The following is a 23,387-nucleotide window of genomic DNA, read 5'->3' on the forward strand; positions in this document are numbered from 1 at the left end:
GCAGCCTGCAACCTAAACTGAGCAGCTACCTGAAGTAGATTAAACATGCTGATTTAGTTATAAGTGTTCTAAATATTAAAAAAACACAAATTGTGGAGTTTGCATTTTACAAGCATAATCTGTTAATTATGCTTATAAACTCTTCCTTTTTTTTTTTTACCATGGTGATATGTTAGCCTATAGCATGTGTGCTGCATACCTGAACATTTCAAGAAGTCAAAGTCACTCTGGTACTCAGGGCTGTGTAGCGGCTCATACAGAGAAACAGAGCAGGCAGTTAATTCTAGGGCTGAACCACAGCTGTTCTGAGGTCAGCTGAGAACCTGTCACTGCACATTATATAGTTGTGGCATAATAAATATTCAGACCCCATTTAACTGGGCAGGCCAGAGATACTGTGGCTGCACCCTTCAGTGGACTGTATTATTGCAACGGTGTTGTTTCTACATTTTATCTCATGAATGGAGAAAAGGGAAAAACCCTTCGTAAACTACCGAGGTCCAGACCTCGGTGTCCTCACAGCTAGTTTGGCCAAGCTCATCCCCCAGATAGAAAAGGGGCCATATCCAGTGCCGAAAATATGCTTGTTTATATGTGTATACTTTTGAGAGATGGAGCGAGATGAATGAACAGAAGTCCCTATTTCTGATCGAGTGCACAGAGTATGAAGGAAGCAACCTCAAAAGATTGCCGGCTGTTTCCTTGCTCTCATGACACCACCTCAAGCACACAGACATGAAAACAGGGACACAGAGACACAGACCACAGTGCACTAGTGTGGCGGCAGATAAGCACCTGGGTGTGATAAGTGAGAAGATTTGCATGCGTATCGCTTTCAGATTTCTTTCTTCTGCTTTCTCCTGCAGGCACGCTCTGTGCATCCTGACCGCCAGAAGAGAACAACAACAACTCGCAAGACTGAAAGGGAGGAAGACTATGATGAGTAGGAGGAGGAAGAGAAGAAGGGGGCCATGCACCACCAGCGTCATCTGTAACTCCGCAAACACACACACACACACACACAGAAATGCTCACATTCCATACGGCGCTGGCTGGTTCGTCACACACATTCATGACCCAGGTTTCACCTCTCTGCTCTGCCTCTCACCGCTCCGCCTTCACCTCCCCATGAACTTCTATTCGTTCGCTCTCATTCTGTCTCTCTCTCTCACCTCTCGGTGACCCCGCGGTGGTGTTATCGGCCTCACTCTCCTCTCTGGCTGAACAAACACTAGGCTAGGCTGAGGGGGGAAGGGGACAGGCACTGGATTATCACTTCCTCTCATTCTTCCAAAAGAAAGAATGATGGGGAGAAAGAAAGAGGGGGGAAAAAAAACATGACGCTGCACACTGAAGTGTTGACCTTGTTTCCCTCGTGCCCCCGTTCTCACCCCGAAACTCGCACACTCTCTCCCTCTCACTTTCTGTGAGCTGAGCGTTTGGATAAGGGCTCCTAATGGTTATTCCGACTGCTGTATTTATTTGTTTGGAACGCTGGGGGAATTACTATTCTCGTTAATAGTCTTGGGGGAGGATGGTGAATTGACCCTCTGTTTTTATTCTCCCAGAATTGTTGCTCTTTTGGTGGTGCTTTGAAAACACAAGGTTTGATTTGCAGCTCAACTGCATTTATAAATCAAGGAACACTTTCTGGGAACAACAAAAAAAAGGGTTACGTAATGACTACCTATGCTTTAGTAATATAGTACTCATCTGCACAGCTACTGAGCACAGCTCATGAATAACTGACCGATGATATATCAATATTCAATATGACTTGATAAGGTCACCGAGGACAAGTGCAGGGGCTTCCTTCAAACTGCGTTGCATTCAAGTCCTGATAGCTTTGACTGCAGCCCTTCTGTTTGTAACAATTTGGGCTGTTACTCTTCTCTCTTCAATCTTAAAATATATTTAGAAGCAAAAATAACAAAAGAGTGGTGTGTCTGCAGTTTGGTCTGTACATGCAGACAAGATGGAAAAGGCAATATGCTGAACAATAATGATACCTGTTCATATGTTTTGGGAAACAAAGTGACACTTGTATTTCCTATTCCCTCCTTCAGTTCTGACAATCTCTCTATTCATATCTTTTAACCCCCCAAAAATTCAGTCTCCTTCATTCCATCAAATATCTTTGCTTGCATCTCCATCTCTCCCTCTCACCTCTGGCCGGCCCCTGCCTCTCTGTATTGTTTGGTGCGTTCTCTGGCATTGAGCCGGCAGACCCAGGGGCTTTCACAGGCCAAGCTCAGCTGAGCACAGGCCTAAACAATGTTAACAACGATTATAACCACCAGGGAATAAAGAGATCTGCCTATTTGAGCAAACAATAACAAACCCCCACCTGTAACCCCTATAACAATGCTAGGAACATAGAGAAAGGATGTGGGGGCCAATCAAGAAAAAAGAACAGTTCAGGTAGCTATATACACTATAAACAGGTGTTTTAAGGCCCAGATGTTCCGGTAAAGCTGAAAATTTTACCAAACAAATTCATATTCAGTCAACTACAAACATCTTTCAAAATGCGGGGTGAATCATGTGCAGTGTGATCTGAACCGCAGCAATCAGTGCTGAGTGCAGAACCATAAATCTGAATAACGACACAAATCCAATCCAGATACTTAAGACAGAATACCTCTATTGTGTATAATAATCAAGCATGAGGTACCAATAGTTCCAGTTAAAAAGATCCAGAACTCCTATAAGAGTCTGGAACAGGAATAACAGGAGAATAACAGTAGCAAGGGAGAAATATAGAGCAAAGCATAAGTACTCAAAGCTTTGAAAATCAAGTCTGATATCCACTGGTGCTTTCAAGCCGATATCTCGACCTTAAATAATGCAGCTCTATGCTAGAGTCTTCAAAAAATAGCTTTTGCCTTGGCTGAAAAAAATTCCTTTGATGGTTTATTTCAAATAAACCATAAAAAAACAAGGATGTGAATTTTTACTTTGTCAATTTGAGGACTGACTTAAGAACTGACACCATCTGAACTCTTGTCACCATGTCATGCAACAGGATAATTTCAAACCCAAACCTCTTCCTGGCACCTTGTTAATATCAACATTCTAGTCAACATACCAGTGCAGCTTATGCCTTTTTCTGTTACAAAGCTGAATTGATGTTTATGTGCAAGGCCAAAGGGGCAAGGCTTAATCTTATCAAAACAGTGACCTGGGCAGATAGCCGCCAGTGGCAGAAACTAGAAGGAGCCGAGAAAAAGGACTGTGCTAAGTGGAAGCACTTAGCATAACTATCTGTGTGTGGGCCATGCCAACACAAGGACAAGGGAAGACAAGAGAGGAAAAGGCAGGAGGAGAGGAGGAAGAAGACAGAAGCATCACTCAGCATGAAGGTCTGGTAGGATGGTGATGATAAGCATTATCAGGGCTTAGAGTGAAGGAAGCATGGCTCCCAGTGTTGCTGGCCATATTTCAGTTAAAACAGCAGCACGGTCAAAGGTTATCCAATAAGGTTATCCAGGCTCAGACACAGTTCAAGCTTCAATCTTCTTGTGCTAGGTTCAAAACAATACTCACAAACACAACAAGGTGCTCAGTCTCAGTGAAAGTACTACAGAGGGGTAGTACAATCAGCCAACAGGCTTTATCTATAGTCTGAAATGCACTTTTCCTTGTCAGGAAACTCCACATTCTCAATGAGATAAACCCTTAAAGGGGTCAAAAGAGGGAGTCACTTAAAATGAGAGAAAGCACAAAGAAAAAAAATCTAAAATGATGGCCATGATGAGGCAGACAACAAAGATGATGACAACACAGACAAGATGAAGAAGAAAAAGATAGAGAATCTAGAAGACTGAAAAGTAGAGGTAATGGGAAAAAAACACAACGAAGTTAAGTATTTCAACTTAACTCCAGTCCAGTTCATCTAGGGGACCCACCTGTCACTTCTGATCAAAAGACAAACTAACTCCAGAGAGAGACTGAGAGAAAATAAGAAGAGAAAGGAATATGAATAAAACATTCCTCTACACAGTAAGTTACACAATTACATTATGGGAAATAGTCTGCAGAAAGGATGACTGACTTTAGCTTCATGAGCGCGGATTCTGTGGTTTTAGCAGAGCAGAATTTCTGACCTATATTGCATGGCAGAGTGGAAAGCATGACCTGATCAGAAAATTATTCATTGCAGAAATCTGCCTCCTCTAAATGCAACAAATACTAGAAAAAGAACTAACTGTAAGGGCCCCAGAAAGCCAAGAATCTTTTCTCTGACCTCACAAAGCTTAACTAAGAATGGTTCTTGCAAACCAAGCAATTTGTGTATGCACCCATGGACCACATGCGCTCTATAAGTGTCATCTTCAGCAAAATGTCCAACCAAGCCAAGCGCAAAGAGTGCAGTAGGCTGGCTGGTGTTAGTGTTCTGTGCCTCTGGGTTGAACCCCAGCTTGGGTCACTCTTGTGTTATCAGACCTCCTCGCTCTGTTAGCGAGCTGCATCAGGAACGAGTGAAAACAGCCGTCTTCCTGGGGCCACTCCGTCTGAGGAGGTATAGCCTCGGCCTGGGGAAGGAGCGGCCCCAAACTCACCTTCCTGTGCTTTCCAGACTAGCAAGAGTTATCGACAGGGCATTGGTGTGGTTGGAACAAGTCACACAGACCTCAAAGGCGCACACACACACACACACACACACACACACACACACACACACACACAGAAATTGAAGGTCATATGATACATTATATGGTCACTATGGATGCATTTAAGCAACAGACAGACTTTGTAATTATAAACGAACAAATTAAATCATGTAATAAAATGGATGAAAACACACAGTCCCTCAAAAAGCTTAGAAATTCCAGGACACAAAGGAAAGAAAGCATTTTGGAATGTAAGTACAACACAGGAGCACAAGAATAGGCAGAGTTTTGGAAGCAAGTGGTCTTGGAATATGACCATGCCGGTTCACCCATTTAGGTTCTGCAGAAAATATAATGGTTTCATGGTCACAAGGGGAAAGGGATGCCCTTCTATGTGGTTGCTGGGTTTGTTTTGACACTTGTTTAGTGCAGTTGCAGACTGTAATTCATGGATGTTTGACAGAGGGAGTATGAATTAGCTTGGGGAAGACGTGGCCTCCCTCTCACCTTCCTGTCTATTCAGACAAGGCAGAGTTATCGCTGGGGCAACAGTGTGACAGAGCGGTCAGAGCAGAGTGGCGGTCAAGAAGTTCTAAACAGAGGCAGCCAGTACAACCAGCCATGGGAACAGTGTCAGAGATGCCCCACTTTTTTTTAAAAAAAGTGGGTCAGCATGACTGAATGCAATCTATAAGAATGCTTGGTAGATATAAGGAACTGAGGGAATATAAGTGCTCACGGTGGTAACCGGTCATCACTAAGTTGTATGTAGCAGGTGTTTCCCTTGTGTGTACCAACTTGGTCACAGCAGAACAGCCTGATGTGTGAAGCTTAGGGTGAACTGTACTGCAGCAATCCTATTTTCTTAGGCATGTTCTGACCCAGGTTTTGAGGAATTGCTGTTAATTAATAAGTGCTTGACACAGGGGAGTATGAATTAACTTGGGGAAGACGTGGCCTCTCGCTCACCTTCCTGTCCATTCAGTGAAGGCAGAGTTATCGCTAGGGCAACAGTGCGCTGGAACGGTCAGAGCTGTGCAGTGGTCACGAGCGTCCCAACTGAGAGCGAAGAAACAGAACAGTGCGGACAATAGACGAAGGAGAGTGCCAGTCAGGCAGCATGGGAAAGACATTCCAAGGAGATGCTGTAGATGCAGGGTATTCCTAAACATGTCATTTAATGCACAAATTATAATAAATTCTAAAGTGCTAAGAATATACAGTACTGGTAAAGACCACCGCGAAAAGTCTGACATTCATTTATTTAATTTCCGGTAGTCAAAACGGCCATTGTGTACAATTTATTCACTTTTCAGGAGACATCTCAGAAGAGATTAGATGTAAGGTTATCCACTTGCATAAGAAAAATAATGGCAAAGCAGTCAAAGGAATCCACAAGTGATTCTCTCCATCCTTCCACTGTGAGAAGACACCACCACTATGGCTCTGAAAGGATGTGTAGGTGTCATGATGGCATTACTAACAAAAAAAGAAAAAAGAGAGAGAGAGAAAAGTTGCTGGTTTTCTCAAAAACAATAAACCGGCCACCCCAGAGCTCAGACCTCAAAATCATCAAATGTTTTTGGAATTACTTGGATTGTGAAAAGCATAAAACGCAACCACATTCCAAGGCTGAACTTTGGAGGTATGAAAAATATCCCTGAAGATTTTTTTTTTTTTTAAAAACTGAGAGCAGGCCTGACTTTCACGCAGTACTGTACATGGAAGAAATCAAATCAAGCAGCTAGTGAGGAGACAAATGGCAGATGCACATCATAAGTCCTGTTAAAGACTATAAAGACTACATAAACCAATCTAAGTAAAACAGGGGCAAGAACAAAAACAGTCATGGAACCTCAAAACAACCGTTTAAGATGTCTTAAGTTGGTGACATTTAGAAATAAAAGCACAGATGATTCCAAAAATGAGACTTCCAGGAATCAGAGTTTGGCAAAGGGCATGACCACTGTAAAATTTAATCCAAGTCCTTTTAAAGACTTTTTTAAAAGACTGTCAAAAGAGGGTTAGAAGAATTGGAAAAATTCAAACTACTCTTACAAATTACATACACTCAGCTGAAACAGTGACAGTGCATGCATGTGTAGAGGCAATTACCACAGCTTAGCTTCAGAATAGACAAACCAGCCTTACACTGCTTTAACAAAAACCTCCTGCCCTTTCAGAGGACATTCACAAAAGATATAATCGGATAATCTGAGTCTTTTTTTTAATGTAGCAGCGCAGCACCATCTCTGTGGACACAAATTCTGATAGCTCTTGTGCTGAGGGTCACAGAAAGGCTACTAACCAAATTCCACTTACTTACAGTCACCACTGCATGAAGATAAAGAGATAAACAGATGCCAGAAAAAGAATAAGAGAGTATGAGAGAGAGAGAGAGAGAGAGAGAGAGAGAGAGAGAGAGAGAGAGAGAGAGAGTCACTCATTTAAGGCAATAAGGTCAAGCCAGTGCTTGTTGTCCCATTGGAATTCACCAAAAACCTATTTACAGTTCTAACTGGCAAGGGAATTGGCATTTGTAAATGACCTACAACGCATCAGGCTTTCCGGTAACAGGGCAATGAGGGTTGAAATTGAGGTCATAAGGAGGCAAAACAGGTAAAAACAATCTCTCTATCAGCCCTTAATCAGACACAGAGAGCACAGAGGGATGGACAGAGGGGAATGAAAGAAAAAGAAAGAAAAGACAAAGATGAAAAGATTTCTTCTCTAAGAGAAGAGAATTCAGGCGTCTTGAGACACTGATCCAATGAAATTTCATAGCATTCATAGTCAAGCACAGAGGAAGGGTTCAGGGAGAAAACAGGAGTGAGCAGACAGTAATAGGAGGAGGTAGAGAAAGAGGAAATAAAACCTGCATCTCTCCTCTGCACCCCTGTAACCAGTTCCTACTGTCAGAGCATCTCATGCTGGGCTAAGCTGATTGGGAGCCGCAGCGTTAAAGAGAAAGTGATAGAGAGGGTCTCAGACTCTAGATTCCGCCTGACTCCTTGACTGGACAGAAGCCAAGGTTACTTAGGGGTCAGCACTCGGTCTCCCTGTGTGTGCTATATGTGAACATGTATTACACACGCAGCTTGATAGCTGTACCGCATGACACCCCCCCACAAAACCCTGCTAGTTTATAGAGAGTGAGTGAGTGAGTGAGACAGACAGACAGAGAGAGAGAGAGAGAGAGAGAGAGAGAGAGAGAGAGAGAGAGAGAGAGAGAGAGCGCAAGCAAGCAAGACCGAACACGAGAGAGAGAGAGACAAGACAGATAGCGCGTCAGGCTTATCGTCCGCTGGCTCCGGGGAAACGCAAGCAGGGTCGGCCGGAGGCCACTACGAGACTGGCCCACCCCCTTCTCTTTCACTTACTCTCCCTCTCTCTCTTCACTCCGGGACGGAAAGACAGGAGGACGGCTGGAGAAAGTGATTACACCTGGTCTGGTTCTGGCTGTTAAATACAGGAAGGTCAGCCAGCGTGCGCTGGGGGCAGGATGAGTTCACCGCCCCACACATTGTCTTTCTCCACTGCTACCTCCTCCCTCCAAGCCTCCCTCCCTCCCTCTTATGCTCTGCCTTGTTTTATATAGATCCCCTCCTCCTTTTCTCCTCCTGTCCCCTCAGTTTCATCGATCACCTGTTCACTGTAGCGTTAGCCATCAATAGGTCTTCCCTGTGCTGTTACTGAGTAAAAAAAGTATAAATACATTAGGTCACAAACTCTCAGCTGCTGCATTATGCATAAACCCAAGGACAGAAAAATGACTGGGATCTGCGACAAGTCCCCCCGTAGAACAGCGGCAAACAGCTGTGACGACAGCTACCGTAAAGTGAGCAGTTCAGAGACACAATTTATTTATCTGGGGTCGGTCTATTGCAGACACCCCGATATTTTCAAGCATGTTTAAAATTCTTGGAGATAAATCTTGCACTGTGAGCATAGGCACAAACAGTAAGAACACTGATGAGCAACAATCACTGATAAAGTGAGAGGAAATGCTCATGGAGCCAGGCGGGAACAACTGGAACAAAAACAACAACGGCTAAGGCTCCTAGAGCTCTTCATGGACCAGAAAACGAGGAGGAGTCTGGCAGGGCTGTGGAATGACATGAAGTCTGAATCATTTTTGTCCATTCTTCTTGAAAAGAGTGCAGAAACAACTACAGCAAGTAGTTCAGGTTCCAGTTTAGTACATGATTGGCAGCTCTTTGTTTTTGTGTGGCAGTACAATTAGAGGGATCAGACTTTTTTCAGACCCCTCCAGGTGAAAGGACCTGTGGTGTCTCACCTGTGCTTGAATGTATAATATGTGCAACTGAAAGGTTTATGACAAAAATGGTGAAAAAGCATATTTCTGGTTTATAGCCAAAAGAGAAAAAAAAAGTACAAATTTTTGACTGAAAAAAAAAATCTAACACTTCAGAAATGATTTTTGAAAATTCAAAATAGTGAAAAACACAATAAATCAATACATACATTGATAAAAATGGAATTCTTTGCCTTAGATGACCAACCATTCTCTTTCGTTGTGGTCGCTGGATAGACACATAGGCACAAACTGTACATAGGAAATTTAGGAAATAGTTTATTTGTTTATTATTTATTTTTATATTTATTTATTTTGAAACAGTTCATTCAAAAGCATAAATAAGAAGCCAAACACAAAAATCTATAAATAAATAAAGAAAAAAAAATCGGGGGTTTTCATTTTCAGCCGAGTATGTCCAGAATTTTGGTTTTGGTCAAGATTTTTCATTTCAGTGCATCACTATGAATGATGCTATTTAAATTCTGAAAAGGCAACATTTTGCTATTGAGCAGTACACTGAATCATGGCTGTTCAGTGTCACGAAGCATAAGCTTTAAATCTGCATTACAATTCAGGGTAAAAGCTTAAATATTTGACATTAAATTAAAACACACTCCTGACTTCAAAATGAATCTTGGAAATTAGTTCAGAAGTTCACCCACACAAAAGTACACCCTCACAAGGGCAGAGAAAAGTGAAGTCCAGATAGCATCCACAACATTTTTGACTCAGATGCCTGACTTCAGTTATATTAAACTCTGCATGGTAACTGTTTAAAGCAAATCACCAGTCAGATGAAGAGCAGAGCAAAGAGCAGAAGAGAGCTGCTATTGTTCCTGCCCAGTCAAACAGCTCTTCTTTCTTTTGTTTATTCTTCCTGTGTATCAACAGCTCATGGTAAACAAGAGAAGCTTCATAAGAGTGTTATGAGATCTTCAATCCAAACCATGCGTGTCCAACTGTGTCTCCAAAAAAGGGTAAGAAAGAAGAGTGAATTCGAGGACATCGTTGTAAAATAGGCAAGTCCTCTTTTCAAACATTGGCAAAATGTAAATGAAAGATGCAGAGATTAGCTACAAGTCTCTGATCTCCACAGGGATAAATTTTCATAAACTTAAACACTACAATGAATACTGTGTGAATATATTACAGTTTTGCTCAAAAAGTACTCAACGAGTTATCAAAACTCGCTGAAGATCTAAAGATATGAGGTGTCAAGTTGAGAGAAGCTGTGAGCAAAACATAACTAGAACAGAACACAGCAATACACCACAGACTTATTGAACAATATACAGACACACTGTGAACCAGATGCATAGGTCACACAAACAGTCAGTGGGACCTACAGTTCTAAATAAGATCCAGCGAGTCCAATGCCACACTGAAAAAGACTAGGTAAAACCCATGCTGGGCATGAGGGATAGGGTGATTATGAGTACAAGGTCTGCAGTTGAACCTTGAGAGTGTTTTTGTTCCTTGCTCCGAGACAAATTATGGAAGCTTCAGTACCAGCTCAATTCTCCTTTTTGCGTTAGAAATGTGTTGAGTACTACATGGGCACTGAGGTGGTTCACTGATTATTGGGATGATAAGCAAAGACAAACAGACAAAGACTATGCCATTATGAGTCTATTTACAACTTGCATTAAAGTGTTATGTCCAAATCCATATCTGGATATACAGATATAGATTCCATTTACACTTTTAGCTAAAATGTGTTCCCAGTAATACCAGATGAGATCCAATTTTACTTTCCCGTGTACAAAGCACATCAACACACATGCTGTTTCTGTTTTACTTTCATTTACCTTTTTCCCCTGTTGCAAAACGAATCGATAAGCTTGGCTTGAATGCTCATCTGCTAGTCAGTAGACGCATCTCCACTTAAGTACTTCTATGTGGATGTTACATTTACCCTTGGTTTGAAGTGGTCAAGATCTGTGTCCAACTCTGAATGTGGTTTGAGCGACACAATCATAATCCAATCACGATGCGTCCTGTGTGTGTTGTGAAGTCTGAAAGTATCCGATACCCAAAAACGCATGGTGGTTGTCTAATATAAAGAGAATCACTTGACCAGTCAGGCTAGGCCCTAGCGTTCAACTGCATTGCAGGTCTTGTGGTCACAATGTACAAAAAATGAAAAAGTGAAGCTCACAATAAATGAAGAGAGCAAGATTTTGAGTGACTGAGGGGTTTAATACTACATTCCTGTGCCTAGAAAGCACAACAGTCTGCCATCTGTCAGATTTCATCTAGGAGAGACGAGACTGCAAAGTCTATCAGTCTGTATTCCAGAGACAGCATCGTGGAGCTGGCACACAGACAAGCCCAAAATGTGAATTATGACTGTAAATGTGTGTCTGTGTGTAAAAGTCTATCCAAACCTAGGGGTCACAACTAATCATTCAAACATTTTATTACAAAAGCAAACCCTAAGCAAGAGAAACGAGAACACATGGTATTCAGAGTATGTGTGCTTGCACATTTAGGCACAAGAACACAGGGGCACTGCAGATTAACCAAGACCGCTTCAGCTTGACAGCAACAGGAGAGTAATGAGTCCCCACAGTGCAGAAATACAATTTGTGAGCCAAAGGACACAGAGGGGAAACCACAGATATGTGGTCCCCTACACAAGCTCCTTTCCCCATTATGTGCATGCACACGCGCTCACACGTAGAGAGAGAGAGAGAGAGAGAGAGAGAGAGAGAGAGAGAGAGAGAGAGAGAGAGAGAGAGAGAGACACCCAAACACACACCCTACTACATTGGGCCAAAGTCATTATTGCCATTATCGGCTACGCATTTGCGTACGAATGTGTGTCCTTTGGCTCTCCATCTGCATCAGGTCATTTTGACCTGGTGGAAGGACAGCCATGCACATTCTGAAAAGAGGTCTGCAATCTGCCCAATAAAAAAAAATTATAAAAAAATAAAAAACGTTTTGGGCCTGATTCGAAACGATTTTCCACGTACAAATTTGGACTACCTGTTTGCCATGGTCGAAATAAAAAGGAACGCTTGCTAAAAGGAAATGAGCAAGGGACATAAATTCCAATGAGTAAGGGATATCTTCACTGCAGACACATTATGACCTGGTTGTTACATTAAAACTGTCACAGAGCTGAGAAAGAGGACTGGCAAGTTTTCTCTTCAGCAACACATTTATTGTGGATACAGCAGCTACTAGCCAGAAATAAATGGTGGTGACAGACTGCTTTCACGTACTAGTTAAGTCAGTGTTGGCTACAGTTAAAGCCCAACTTTCAGACATGGGTGGAGAGATTATTTTAGTTAATTTTCTGTTGATCAACTCAAGTGCTTAGGAACATAACAGAGCACTGTGAAACTTTGTGATAATCTATCTTAGTTAGCATGCGCATGTGGGTTTCGCATTTCAAATTTAGAAGTGCAACCCAGAACCCAAAAGTGCGGGTATGGGTCAGACACCGGTCGGGTTTCAAATTTCATGCCTTTGCAGACCACTAGTTCTGAAATGCAACTGTTTTAAAACGAAAAGCCGGTTAGCTGAAGGAGATGTTTTGGGCAGGATGCTTTCCCTTGAAGTGCCACACTCTTCTCATCACATAGAATGAAGAGAGAAAAAGGACACTATTCGGTGCTCAACAGTGAGCCAAGCAAGAAAGAATCAGTAGACACTTCAACATCCATCTTCACCACAAGAATACACACAGACACACACACACACAGTGCCAGTGTCATCCTCATGGGGATGAGTGGGGTTCTGACGCAAAGAGAGATGTCAACCCCCTGCCTGGTAGAATCTCTGCTCTCTCGCTGACTCCATACAAGCGGGGCAGCTCATCCGTCTGACCCCTGGAGACCCGTGACAGGGCCTCAAACGGCCCTTTCACTGCCACACACTGGCAGGCCATTGAGAACGAGCAGGGGGGACACAGTTAAGCGTGACACACTCTCTGGGCACCGAGAGGAAGCAAGAGGGAACGATTAAACTGTGACACCTGTCACTGGCTTGTTTAGCCATCTATGAAGAGATGGCAAGGGCAGAAGACGGGAACTGTCCCTCTTCCTTTTTTCCCCTCTACTTCTCCACTCCACTTGTTCTTTTGTTGACAAACGCTGGAAAATGAAGAACACCCAAACTGCTTCATAAACGCTGGAGTTCCACACAGTTTTCGTTTCTGTCTCATCTCCCTTCACTTTGGGAATCTTTCTCGAAGGCACCACGCAGAGTTGATGTATGGGAGGTGAAGGTGAAAGGGGTAATGAGCAGAGTATAGGCCAGATGGTTTCATCCTCTATCCCTGCTTCCCTGTACTCCGCTGCTCTCCTCCTGTCTGTCTGACCCCAGCTACTGAACCCTGTAGGTTAAGGGTTCACAGAGGCTGCGCTTGACCGAGTGGTGACTCTTACACCATTAGAAACACAAACACACACTCAGCGTCCAGTCTGTTCAACTGACATCACTGAGGGAGAATGCGCTAGAGAGGTGCTCGTCCTCCCCCTCTCTCGCTCACTCACTTCTTTCACCAAAACCGTGAAGTCCAGACAGACTTGTGCTGCTGTAAGGGGTGAAAGAAAGGTCTGCTTACGCTCCTGACTCACTAAGCACTCAAACCATTACCTGTTGTAATCACACTGCAACTGAACAGTTACATCTGTGGTCTCTGATGATACAAGCCACGACTGGTGGTTTTAGTTAGCTCTGGACAAACACTGCAGAGTGACAAAAATACACTACACCAATAAAATTAACCCACAAGCAAGACATGCATCAGATATTCCATGAAATACGAACTACCATACACATTTAAGGTAGATATTGGGCATGTGGTCACAATATGCAATAAGGAAGTGAGTGTGAGGTAACAACTGCAGCAGAACAGCTACATGCCTCACACTTACACACACAAGCAACGAACACTTGAGCGCTGCATGGTCCAAGTAGAGCAATGCGACACTTGCTCTACTGGGAAATACCCAGCTTCAGCTTGGGAAACAGCTGAGATTCCCGAACCACTGAACTTGTACAACGCTATTTGAGACCTTCCTTGCTCATAAAATCATGAGCAGGAATTCCCAAACCTCACAACTTTCGAAAATGACAACATAATGTCAGTTATGTCAATTGTGACCTTTAATGCTTGCCAAGCTGTGAACCATAACATTTTTGCTGCTTTTACTTTCATTTAATAAAGTTCAGTGCTAGTCACAACCTTTCGTTTCTCTTTAACCAGAAAGTTAAAGTTGGAAAGTCACTCACGGACTGATGAAATATTTAGGAGCAGACAACAGGTCAGCACTTGTTTTGTATGCTTGGGTGTGGGGGGGTATGAGTAACCGGGTACATGTGTACATGTTGCTTTAGAGCAGCATAGTGTATAACCTTAGTTAGTATAACCATGTGCCTTTTTTCCTCTTGGTTACTTCTCAGAAATTACAGGTTTTCCCCTATTCCCTAACTACTACACAGATAGGTCATATATTCTCAGTGAGCAAGAACAGAAGAATAAATATTGAACTTTGAGGTGCAATACATAATTGTTGAACTACAAAGCGCACACATATTTTCAGTCTACTTGATAAAATGGACAATATGTGCAGTACCTTGTAGGTGCTGGTGTTCTGTTAAAGTGGCCAGTGAGTGTGTCTGTATTTACAGTCAGCTCCATAACTGAGGCACGTTTGGTACAGATGTTAACAAAACCATAAGTGAAGATGGTAGCATCTTGGATTCACGTCTACAAAACTACAATTAGACACCCCCTCAATGTTAACAAACTTGGAAGGTGTGCCAGAAGGCAGCCTTTATTTAACCTAACCCCAAATGTAAGTGCCTGAATCTTTGACTCTTTGAATGGAATCTGGGTCAAAAACATAAACCCAAATCCACACAAAAATGGTTTGAAACAGACAGAATCAAGCTTTTGACATGGCGATCCCAATCCCCTGACCTAAACCCAACTGAAAACCTGTGGGGTTTGCTGAAGAAGAGAGTGCAAAAAAAGGAAGGAGGACCCTGCAGGATCTGGACAGATTCTGTATTGAGGAGTGATCTCAGACCCCTTGCTCTGTATTCTCCCATCCCATTAAGCATTATAGGAAAAGACGCATTATTTTGGCAAAAGGAGGCCACACAAACTACTAAATGCAGGAGTACCATTAATTATGACATGGTTTTGCTAAAAATATATTTTGTTTTTGGTTGCCTAAAAAACAAAATGCAATAATGCGCAAATCATTTAAACCCTATATTTCATTGAGAATAGTACAAAGACAACATATCAAATGTTGAAACTGAGAAATTTTATTGTTCATTGAAAAATATTTGCCCATTTTGAATTTGTTGCCAACAACACGTTCCAAAAAAGTTGGGACAGGGGCAACAAAAGGCTGGTAAAGTTGTGTAATGATTGATTGTGTAATAAAACACTTGGTGGTTGGCAACAGGTCAGCAACATGATTGGGTATAAAAGAGCATCCCAAAGAGGCTGAGTCTTTTACAAGTAAAAGTGAGGAGGGGTTCACCACTCTATGAAAGACTGCATGAACAAATAGTGCAACAATTCAAGAATAACGTTTCTCAACGTAAAACAGCAAAGAACTTTTGCTTTACATCATTTACGGTACATAACAACATTAAAAGATTCTGAGAATCTGTAGAAATCTCTGTATGAAAGGGACGAGGCCAAAAACCAGTATTTTCTGGCCATGATCTTCGGGCCCTCAGGCAGCACTGCAACACTTCTGGAACACTTCTGAAAAACACTGTCTGTGAAAACAGTTCGTCACTGCATCCACAAATGCTAGTTAAAACTCTTAAACTCAAAGAAGAAACCATATATAAACCGGATCCAAAAACGCTGCTGCCTTCTCTGGGCCTGAGCTCATTTAAAATGGACTGAGGGGAAGTGGAAAAGTGTACAAGAAGTGGAGAAGAGGGGCAGAATCCAGTAAAATTCATATATCCTTGGAATTGGCCTTCTTATTACCATTTGCAGGCTTTGATCACCACTTTCCTTAGACTGGATTAAACAGTAAATTGTAATAAGGACTGCCTGTCGCATCCCAGTATGCTGTCTCTCAGCACTGATACAGCTTCAGTAAGTTTTCAGAGACCTGTTCTTAAGCATCCCCACTGTAGCAATAAACAAGGAAAAAGAGGCTACACTATAGGCAGAAAAAGTTGTGGTTTCAACAAAACTTCCAAACTAGTGGCACAAGAATGATCATTCAAAAGGTTAAAAGTCATTTGCCTTGTTTAACCAGAAAAAGAAACATTTTTTAGATTCCTTTAGTGCCATTCCAGAGCTGCCAAATCTGAAAGAGAAGAAAATATTCCTTGAACCAGTGATTCAACTTTTGAACCTACCACCACAAACCTGTCCCTGCCTTGCATTTGTTGTCGTTTAGAAATTATAATCCACATTCACACACCCACAAATGCATATTCACTATATATGAGTATTGGACATTTTTACAGCGCTATATTATATCAAAAATTATTCTGTCCAGGCTTTAGACCAAAAATTCTTTTAAACTTTTAAGGCTCCTACAAAAGAAAGAAAAATCCGTGAAACACCATGGCAAGGTCAGGACACACAGAATTGGAAAATGTGTACATTGCAGGGTTATTTTTAAAAAATTGTTGTTGTAGTACTGTCATAATTCATGGTTGGGGTTGGTTTTCATAGTTCAATATAACATTAAAATACAAAGAACAAAGCATAAACTAAAAGAGACTGGAACCGAATTATAAAGAAAGATGCGAATACTCGATGGGGCAGGTCTGAGACAGTGAGGTGAAAAGTGGTACACAGGATAGGTGACTGGTGAGGTCAGAAGTGAAGTCAGTTACCAAAGTAACTTAGTTGGGCACAAGCAGTTTCTCCGGGGTTAGACACCAGTAAGGATGCACAGGGAACAAAAGCAGAGCAAAGAGACACTGGAGGCATTGGTGATGCTATTCACTTATAACACCAGAGAAACTGTGAGAAGGACTGGTAGGGAATAATAAGGAGAAAAGCTTTTTCCATTGGCCATTTTAAAAGCATTCCAGGAATTCTAGGATAATGCCTGTGGACAGACCACAGGAATGCACAGCAGCCTCGTGGCTCTGAAACCTATGGGATGAGGAACCAGATTCCCCCCAATAATCTCCCTCTGCTGCCTTATAAAATTAGCCATGTGGGGTGTAGAAGAGAAGCTAGAGATTTAGAGATGGTGAGGTGGGGAGAAAAAGCTAGAGAGAAGTGCACTCAAATAAGGACTTGTTTGCTTGATCATCCTCCTCCTAATGAACTACTACTGGCTAAAGCCCTTAACAGGTCTGGCTCAGATATTCCTGCACTGGACAAGGAAAAGCACAGCAAACCAAAAGCACCACTACTGAGGGTCTTCATCCGCAAGAAAAGGTCCATTCATGGGCTCTAGCCAAGTCTTATAAATCTGCTACTATACAACTCTTTAAACGGAACAAAAACATGACCTGATCTTCCTCTAAGTACTGCACACAAAACAGATCCCTTCACCTCCCACAGTATCCCATGAAGGTCCTCAAGGGCGTCTGAAGCCCCCTGCTGAGTCTCCACTCTCCCGTAAGCCTCGCGAGGAATCTGGACAAGCAGAAGATCCAGGGCAGAGTTGAGGCGGGCGTTGGCCAAGGGTGTGCGCACCAACGAGAGAGGAAGGGGGGCCAGCACACCGCAGAGCCCAGCAGGCCTCCCACACACCAAGGCCAGCCAAGGGTTCCCACCACCGCAAGCCTCCCCGCCGCTAAATATAGCCCTGCAGCATCAAGCCACAGCCAGCAGCACTGTTTACACTGCCCACTTCTGCTTTCTCACTCTCCCTCTGTTGGAAAAGACGAACTCTCTCAATAGCAGTTGCAGCTGTTTATTTCTACATCACTTCTGCAGAGACACTGAAGAGGATCAAGAATGCAAGGAAGGCCTTTGAGGGAGCAGAGGGAAGCAAGTGTTCTTCCCTTTATCCCTACTTCTGTCTGCCTTTGTCTTTATAGATATTTTGAAATCCTTGTCCTTCTTGCGTATATCAATGCAAGAATTAATGAGAACGTGACTGAATGGTTTTCTCATCTTTGTTCAGCTCATTTCCTCTCTGTCATCTCCTCTCCTGTCAACATGTCAATCTTTCTCCATTTGTCCCAATTACCCCTCAGTGTCTCTGGGTCTTTGAAGCTGGGTCTGGATGGCCCTCTCTCTTTTCATATTCTTTTCTTTTCAGATCAGAGTGTAAAGCGAAGCTCCAGACTCTCACCAAACTCCTCCCAGTGCTTCCGGACCTTTCTGTTGTCTGTCTCTAGAAGGTTTGACCCACAGCCCCATCCCAGGACCCGGGAGTCTGGTACACAAACGGGCCCTTCAGGTTGATTTATCGGGCGTATTCAGGGCCAGCCACACTGGGGGATGCCTGGGTCAACGGAGCGGTTCTGATGCCCATGATCCCCAGAACAACCACATGAAAAAGCCACCCCAAGAAGGGAGGGGGAGCGGTGGAAGCAAAGGAGGTATATATTCTCTCACCACATCACTTTGAAATTATGATAACACTGATAACCAGTGGCACATGACAGGTGAATTATTGCAGTCACTCAAAACCATGAATTTATGCAAATACAAACAGATTTTGATTTTCTTTTCTTAGGCTTCCTGTTCCTTTTGCTCTTTTTTTATTAAAACAAAGCAAAAACCACACAAGCCCCTTCATGGTGATGTCAGGTTTCTGGAGAAAGAACCCTAAATGGAAAACAAGTGGCACTGCATCATGATGGCAGGCGAGACAAAACGGGATTGTTTTAGTGGAAGAAAGAGCTATATGTCACTGTCTGTCAGCTCATTCATCCAACGCTCCACGAGCATCCAGCCCATCCGTCATCCTCTCTCAGCCTCCGACACTCACTCAGGTTGGCCACTTTGGTTGCAAAGGAGGGGGCCCCAAATATGGACCCTCATACCCCCAGTGTTATTCTTTCCCATCCCCTCTAGACCTTAATCCCCCTTTACACACAAGTGCACATACACTATACACTCTACACACAGAACCCTTTAATTTGGTTAGATACATACTTGTACAAATACTGTGAGTAAAGGCATAGATTTAGTGTAGTCAGCGCACTGCTTGGCAAATAAAGGCAAGCGCAGAGGGACTGCTGCACTTTCAGTCCTGATGTCATTCCAGTGCTGTGGAACATTTACTTGTGTCTAAGTGTATGGTGATGACATAGGGCAGCCAACCAATGATCTGAGTGTGAAACTCCGTGTTCAAGTGTGTAAAAGGTGCAAATGGGATAAGATGACCCGTAAAAAAGCCTACATAGAGACACTCACCTTAAACTCAACAAGACGAAGTCTTTAGACCACCTCTAAACCAAAAGAAACAAAGACTATTTCAAAACCACTCAAAGGTCTGTGTATGTCGGAACCCCTGGGACTGCAGATATGAATACAAAAAACACAGATTCACGCACTGAGGGTGACTTTAGGAAAGAAACCTTCAAACAAATCAGGCCTGGGGTAGAGGTTTTAGGGGGTTGGGATTGGCGTGGTAGAGGAGAGAGAATGAGAAAAAAAGAAGGGGGGGATGCCGAGGGGTAAACAGGAGAAAACAGAAGAAAGGGAGAAAGAAGAATGAAAGAAAAAGAAAAAGGGGTGGAAAAAAACAAAGACCTACTTGTCTCAAGTCGATGAAGGCGAGCAGCAGAGTGTCCCCCTGGAAGCCAGGCACCGGGCCGGCCCTGGCAAACCCTGTGGGAAAGAGAGAGGGATAAAGAGAGCAGGGAATTCGCCATGGAGTGGGAGATTGGCAGACGGATGACAGCCGGGACAAGGGGAGGACAGGGGGAGGTTCAGTGGGGGTGGGGGAGGTGGATTGGAGGGGGGCTTTGATGGCGTTGGGGTGCTGAGGAAGGAGGGGGGTTGGTTGGGTGGTTCGGGGCCACAGAGTCATGTCTCTGGGTCTGCCACTGGGCTTTGTGCTACCCGTCCCAAAAAACTCATCATCAAACTCTCATTAATTCTCCCCAGTGTTGATCTGACAAGGCACGGAAAGGGTGGGGTGTGAGGGACAAGGGGGCCTGCCTTTACCTCAGCAGCCTAAAACCTGAGGCTGATTCCCATGCAGTTGCTCTCCCTAACATGTGGCGCAGCACAGGGCAAAGGGGGCGACAAAACCTTGTGAAAAGGCAAGGGGGCGGAGGGGTTGTGAAGGTGGAGGGAGGGTTGTCGTGAGGTTTCTGGGGGTTGGACATGAGGCCACTAGAGCTTTCTCTGTCTTTGGAGAGAAACCCCGTAAACAAGCAGCTTCTCCATTCTGGAAAACGGAACATTTGACACGAGGGGACAAAACAAGCCGGGGCCGGGAGAAATCCCTTTCACCTCACGACGCTGCGTGTTTTTCTCGCCTCTCACGCGGATTACACGCCTGCCATCTTTATTTCTGACCCCTTAAACCCAGAGCCAGCGACTGCTTACCCTGTTCACGCTTTTATACCAGCGTCTCCGCCATAAAACGCAATGATCACTGGCACTCGCACGTGCACTCGCCATTCCACAGGTAAGAAACAGCTTTGACGTGTAATATCAGGCCTTGTCAAAATCAAAAGATTTAATAAATAAACAAACAAACAAACAAAGGCCATATCCTTACAACCACGAATTTGCAAAAAAGAAATGAATAGAGTTTGTCAAAGGCAAGATGTGTCTTAAGACTCTAGCAACAGTGGACACTGTTTTAACACTTCTTCCACAAGCCTATATACCTTTACATCACTGGTGAGCACTCTGTGCCTATTTTGTAGCACTGCTAATGGTCTCAATACTAGAGTGTGCTGAAAGGCGGTTTGATGAAAAATTAATCCTGGCCAGCAGACAGTCGGAACAATTTTGATGATGAAAGATGCACAGCACCCCTAGTGGCTTGTGACAGGCCTTGCAACAAGACATTAACAGTGTTCTACAATAAAATTATTTTTAAACTGCAAACTTTGTACCATATCAACACAATTACACTCCACTCAAATAACCCCTCTGCCTTTTCCTATCTGCTTTTGCTATACGCAGGCCACTGATTTACAGATTTATCTAGGCACACATCATCTGATCACTTTGGTGCTCACATAATATAGAATTTATTTTTGCTCAGCCTTAGTTGAAGTTTAAGACACTTTCCATCCAAGCAGTGTTTGGGTTAAAGCACAATTTTGTGGCTTGGTAAACTGAAAGCATTAGCATTCCAAATCAATGAGACTTTGAAAAGTGACTGACATTGAGATAAGTACTTATCAGTCTGGTTGGAAAAGGGAAAAACTAAAAAGGCAACAGATGGTGGAACCACCGCAGTTGATATGGTAGTCTCGTGCAGGAAGGTCATTTTGTCTCTCTGCCTGTGACCTGTGGGTGATGGCGCGCATGAGACGAGGATCATGGGAAATCCATTAATGCGGCATGGATTAGATGCTCAAAAGCGGTTTGAGCTGTGGTCACAGGGAAAACTGTGACAAAGCTCTGTCATAAGCCAAAAACGCATTCTTTTTTCTTTCTCTCACTTTACTCTGATTTGCCTTCGGGGAGTTGTGGGGGTTGTGTCTCTTCCAGATACACAAAGACACATGTACAGCCCTGCTGAAAAATGAAGCCTGCTGATAATATTCATGGCATTATTGCCAAGTTCAGAGAGCGGCTTTAAAAAACATTATTTTAATAAAGAAAATCTAGGTGTGAGCTACTTCATCTCTCAATATTCACAGGCATCCACTTCCGTATAAATAATTAAAAGCTGTAAAGGAGTGAGTGCAGCCCGCAATGAAAACACTGAAAGGGTTTACAGTAAGGCTAAACAAGACAATACTTACTCTCACATTCTTTGACGTCAACGTTGAACTGCTGCAGCGCTCCCATGGATACCTGCCTGACATCGGCCTCCAGCAGCAGCTGCAGCAAGGAGGTGGAGAGGTGTTTACACGCAGACATACAAGCTGTCTGAGCAACTTTTCCCTAGAGAGAGAGAGAGAGAGAGAGAGAGAGAGAGAGAGAGAGAGAGAGAGAGAGAGAGAGAGAGAGAGAGAGAGACCACGTTGAGACTTCCATATATATATATATATATATATATATATATATATATATATATATATATATATATATTGAATATACTTTATTCAATTGTACATTACTTCTATTTTTCATCACACTGGCAAAAGTTAATTACAATTCATGCCAATAAAGCCATCTGAATCTGAGAAACAGAGACGAAAGATTGAGGACACTGTGACGAAAGTGACACTATAACGAAACACAGACTCTTTTCACACTTGTGGATGCAACAAAAGGGGAGATCATAGTAAGGTAAATATTACAGCAGTGGTGGCATTTATAAATGAGAATAAAAAGGACTTATTATTCTTTTCTTATAAGTTTCACGTTTTCTTCTTTAAAGTCTGCTCCTCTCTGAAAATGTAAACTATTTCACCAAAAATAAAAAGAAAAAGGTAAATACCTTAACGAGGACAAAAAAAATAGGCGAATTCTCACTCTCATTCGTAAACACAGCCACTACTTTAATGTTCGTATGCATAATATGTTCCCCTGTGTCAAATATGGATGTGTGAAAAGGGTCCATTACTACTGAAGGTTTAAAACAGAAATACACAAGAAACAGTGAGGTTATGGTATTGGACTAATTAAGACTGGATGGGTATAAGAATAATCCCTTCATTTCTCCATTTCTCCTCCAATTTCATCAAATGGAGAATCACTTCTCCGATTCTCAGTCACTGCCACATTTGAGGTTGAACATCGTGCTCCTCAATCCTGGTCCTGGAGAACTCTTGCTCATTTTAGCGTATCACCTGCTCTATCACAGCAGTCTCAACACATGGCGGGCTTGATAATTAGCCAATTAGTTGGATCAGCCATGCTAGAGGAGCGAATACAACAATATGCAGGTCAGAGGTATTCCAGGACCAGAAATGGGAACCACTGGTCCAACGCATGCTCCACGCACACATACATGCACACACACCAATACGATACATACACCTTGTGTTACAATACACCACAATAAAACGCATCAACACATGCAAAAATGCATACACACACCCTTCCACACAGACACAGCAGCATTACTGAATACTAACTCTATAAAAAAACGAATTAAACTTTCAATTTTAAAACACAGTAATGCATTTGCCCTTTCACTCTCTCTAACTTAGACACACACAGACACGCAAAAACCTCAAATATGCCCTTGTCTGCTGTCCAGCTCTTTCCTGACAACCAGAGTAATATTTCGGGAGAGATCCAAAGCTTTTAATATGATACTAAACCTAAAAGAAAACACAAGAGTGGAGGGCCTGAGGTCTGTGGGATTTCTGTCTAATCGGGTCAAAAATAAAAAACAAAACACTATTATACAAGAGGACTTTCTACTGTCTACACACTGGCAAAGCACAGCGCA

The 23,387-nt window shown here is 42.9% G+C and overlaps 1 protein-coding gene across 1 annotated transcript in view; it reads right to left on the reverse strand.

Annotated features, from left to right (window-relative positions):
- Positions 1-23,387, reverse strand: part of LOC118801239 (exocyst complex component 6B-like) — a gene marked incomplete at its 5' end in the record, with an annotated part of 63,730 nt that overhangs the window by 10,781 nt on the left and 29,562 nt on the right. Inside the window, 2 exon segments of the mRNA XM_036561428.1 lie at positions 19,608-19,681; positions 21,787-21,928. Coding sequence (XP_036417321.1) covers positions 19,608-19,681; positions 21,787-21,928 — 216 coding nt within the window.

This window comes from Colossoma macropomum, unplaced genomic scaffold (genome assembly GCF_904425465.1).
Source record: "Colossoma macropomum unplaced genomic scaffold, Colossoma_macropomum, whole genome shotgun sequence".
NCBI lineage: Eukaryota > Metazoa > Chordata > Actinopteri > Characiformes > Serrasalmidae > Colossoma > Colossoma macropomum.